This window comes from Agelaius phoeniceus, chromosome 20, assembly GCF_051311805.1.
Source record: "Agelaius phoeniceus isolate bAgePho1 chromosome 20, bAgePho1.hap1, whole genome shotgun sequence".
Classification (NCBI taxonomy): Eukaryota; Metazoa; Chordata; class Aves; order Passeriformes; family Icteridae; genus Agelaius; species Agelaius phoeniceus.
Window position 1 is genome coordinate 3,471,546 of NC_135284.1, and position 3,797 is coordinate 3,475,342.

Here is a 3,797-nt window from a genome sequence, read left to right on the forward strand (position 1 = left end):
GGGGCACCCACATCCTTCCCGGGCAAGGCGTGCCGGTGTCCCCCGCTGAATGGTACACGGGTGTAGCACACGTACACGGGTGTGTTCCGTGCAGCGGTGCACAATACAGGTTAATTAATTAATTAATTAATTAATTCTGCCGTCGCTGCCACGCGTCTCAGAGTGTGGATGGAGCAGCGCCCGCACCGCTCATCCCGGCGGGTCCTGAAACGCCACGGAAACGCTGCGGAGCGCCGGGACACGGCGGGACATCGGGAGCGGCACCGGGACACCGGGAGCGGCACCGGCAGTGACACCGGGCGGGGAGGCGTGTCCGGGGCGCATCCCGTGGGCGTGTCCCGTCCGTTAGCCCCGCTCTCGCGCGCTCTCGCGATACCCGTTCGAACGGGCGGCGGGCGGGCTCCTTCAGAGGGCCCGGCCCGCCCGGCCCCGCCATGCCGCTGCAGCCGCGGCTGCTCCGCACCTACTCGCGGCGCGCCGGCTACCTGCGCCCGCTGCCGCCGCCCGACCGATGGATCTCGCCGCCGCAGAACCGCAAGAGCCTCTTCAGCTCGACCTCCGCCGCTTCCAGCGCCGCCTCCAGCGCCCTCTCCGCTTCCAGCGCCGGCTCCACCCCCTCGGACGACCCCGACTTCTCGCCGCCCGGCAAGCGGCCCCTGCAGGCCCTCGGTAAGCGCCCCGCCTGGGCCCGGCGGCTGCGGACCCGCAGGAAGGAGAACCGGGGCTCGGCCGGGAAGGAGAACCGGGAACCGGCCGGGAACGAGAACCAGGGGCGGGGGACGCGGGGCCGGGGAAAGGAGAACCAGGAGCCGCCGAGGAAGAAGAAGCCGAGCCAGAGCAAAGAGCCCCGCGGGCGCAGAGAGGAGCCCCGGCGCTCGCCGCCCTCGCTGTCCTCGCCCTCACCGTGCCCGTCGCCGTCCCCGCCGCGCGGTTCGCGGCGCCGCCGGCAGGGCCCGCTGTGCGCGGCGCGGCCGCCGCTGCTGTGCAGCACCCCGCAATGGGCGCCGCTGGTGCTCAGCTCCACCGCCGACAGCGCCTCGGCGCCCGGGGACAGCCCCCCGCCCCGCCGCCGCCGCCGCCGCTCGCCCCTGCGCCTCAGCTCGCTCCTGCTCAGCACCACCATCGAGGGCGGCTCGGCGCTGGGCGAGTCCCGCTCGCAGCACCGGCTGCCCCGCGGCTCGCCCGAGGGGTGCTCCGGGCAGCGGCCGTCGCTGCTGAGTGCTGGCGAGGAGGTGCCTGAGTGGTTCCGAGCGCGAGACTCGGCTCGGAGCTGTGAGCCCCAGCTCGGACTGCGGGGGTCCCGCCGTGGTCTGAGGTTGGCGGTGCGGGGACCCTGCCCGGCACAGGCTGCACCGTCCCCGCTGAAAGCCCCAAGCACTTCCCCGCCCCTGGAGGGTGAGCCACAGCCCCTTGTGTCCTGTGACAGTGGCACTCGTGAGGAGCCCTGTGAGGTCCCATCTCATCTCACAAGACATTCGGCAAAAAAAAACTCGAGTTGTCAGAGAGACCTGGCCAAAGAGTACCGGCTTGTGCCAGTGGTGGTCCTGGACCCTCTGGAAGTGCCAATGAGGTTGAAGAGCATGAAACCCAACAATCAGGCTGATGTTCAACCTGCCTGCCTGCAGCCAGGATCTCCCGTGGGCCGCCAGGGGATCTTGGAGAACAAGCACAAAAGGACCAAGGGTGTCCCTGGGGAGGGCAGCACCTGCAGGAAAGCTTGTATCAGTGGCTTCAGTGCCAGCCGCTGGGGCAGGCACACCCGCCTCCGGCCGAGAAGGCACAAGAACAAGAGGCAGCAGCAGCCCAATAATTCCCTTTTCAGACTCCAGACGAGGCAAAAACGAACTCGGAGGAGAGCTCTGGAGATGTCTGTAGGTCTCAGAGACAGTGACTCTTCACTCCTCAATAACTCCTATTCCTGGGCTAGAGTTCGAGCGTCTCTGTCCTTCCATAAAAAGAAGAAAGTGACCACAGATGAGAGTTTCTGCAGCAGCATCCTCTGCACCCCCTCAGGGAAATCCCAGCTTTCGGGGTACCAAGCCAGCCTGTCTGCTGGAAAAGCTCAGGGCTGCTCCTGGTTTGCTTCCTCCATGGTCCTGCTGGCTCCCAAGGATTCCTCCTCTGTCCTGGAGGAGCTGCTCCTTACAGATGCTGAGAAAGTGTTTGGAGAATGCAACCAGGAGGGGCCTATTGCTTTTGAGGAGTGCATTCCTTTAAATAAGATGAAAGATTGCAAGAAAATTGGAGAAGGGGTGTTTGGAGAGGTGTTCCAGATTGACAGCGAGAGAGGACCTGTGGCCTTAAAAATAATTCCCATTGAGGGGACTGAAAAAGTAAATGGTGAAGCTCAGAAGAGCTTTGGGGAGATTCTGCCTGAGGTAATAATTTCAAAAGAGCTCAGTCTTCTGTCTGAGGGCTCTGTGAACAGAACTGTGGGGTTCATCAGCCTCTACTCTGTGCACTGTGTCCAGGGGGCCTATCCCAGGTATCTCCTGGAAGCCTGGGACAAATTCCACAAAGAAACAGGCTCGGAAAACGACCGGCCAGACTTTTTTGGGGCCCAGCAGCTGTTCATGGTGCTGGAGTTTGAGTTTGGAGGCCGGGACCTGGAGCGCATGAGGGGCAGCTTCTCCTCGGTGGCGTCGGCCAGGAGCATCTTGCACCAGGTCACTGCATCCCTGGCAGTGGCAGAGCAGGAGCTGCACTTCGAGCACAGGGACCTGCACTGGGGGAACGTGCTGGTCAGGAGCACAGAGCTGAGGGAGCTGCAGTATGTGCTGAGTGGAGAGACACACTCCATCCCCACTGCTGGCCTCCAGGTCAGCATCATCGACTACACCCTGTCCCGCCTGGAGAAGGACGGGCTCACCGTCTTCTGTGACCTCTCCACGGACCTGGAGCTCTTCCAGGGCACCGGGGACCCCCAGTTTGACATCTACAGGCAGATGAAAGAGGAGAACTCCAACAGCTGGACTGACTACCACCCCCACAGCAACGTCCTCTGGCTGCACTACCTGGCTGATAAATTTTTGAAAGCCATGAGCTACAAGAGGAAGGCAACAACTCCTGCCCTGAAGAAAATCAAGATGCAGCTCAGCAAGTTCCACAAGGAAGTGCTGACCTTTGGGTCTGCCCTTGATGTTCTGCACCACAGCAGCCTCTTCCAGTGAGCAGGGGTCCAAGGACTGAGCCACTGGTGCTGCCTCTCTCCTCTGCTTTTTGTATGTGTTGGCACAATGATATGTTTTGATTAGTTCCAAATATTTTTAATACATTATCAAAAATGTTCTATAAAATCCCCTCCCCAATGTCTTCTGCTCTAAGATATTTCCATACCTCTGGGTTTTGAGGGGAGACAACAGAGCTGACTTTGGAGAAAGGAGGGGAAAAGAGACTTCTTCAGGCTCAGTTAATACTCTGAATTTCACTTACCTTTTCTTACCATTTTAGCCTTAGATTATTAAAAGTTCTTTTCTTACTGTATTGTCTTTTTTACAGATTCTTTTTCTACAGGTAAAAACTCATCAGTTCTGGACAGTGAGGACAAGGTTTGAATATTGTTGGCTCACTGGAGACAGAAGGGAAAACCCATCCTTTGATTTAATTTTGGCTAAATTTATACCTGGAATGAAAGTATAAAATGTAAATATGTGAAATTTCTGTAAAGGGTTTTAAACCCACTAATCTGCACTTATCTGTTCTTTTTTTCCCCCCCTCTCTTAAGGACCAAGGAAGAGGTACCTGATTGTGAAAAAAAAAGACAAAGTACCTGTGTTCCTGATTTTTAATGGTTATAA

General features: G+C 58.8%; 1 protein-coding gene across 1 annotated transcript; it reads left to right on the forward strand.

The window, feature by feature from the left end:
* The first annotated feature begins 364 nt into the window (after positions 1-364).
* HASPIN (histone H3 associated protein kinase) lies at positions 365-3,483 on the forward strand. The gene has a single exon (XM_054647167.2). It carries the CDS (start codon positions 435-437, stop codon positions 3,168-3,170), a length of 2,736 nt encoding a protein of 911 aa, XP_054503142.2. The 5' UTR covers positions 365-434; the 3' UTR covers positions 3,171-3,483.
* The last annotated feature ends 314 nt before the right edge of the window (positions 3,484-3,797 follow it).

Coding starts and splice junctions, on each gene's coding strand:
- HASPIN (XM_054647167.2), top strand. CDS start 435: ATGCCGCTGCAGCCGCGGCTGCTCCGCACCTACTCGCGGCGCGCCGGC.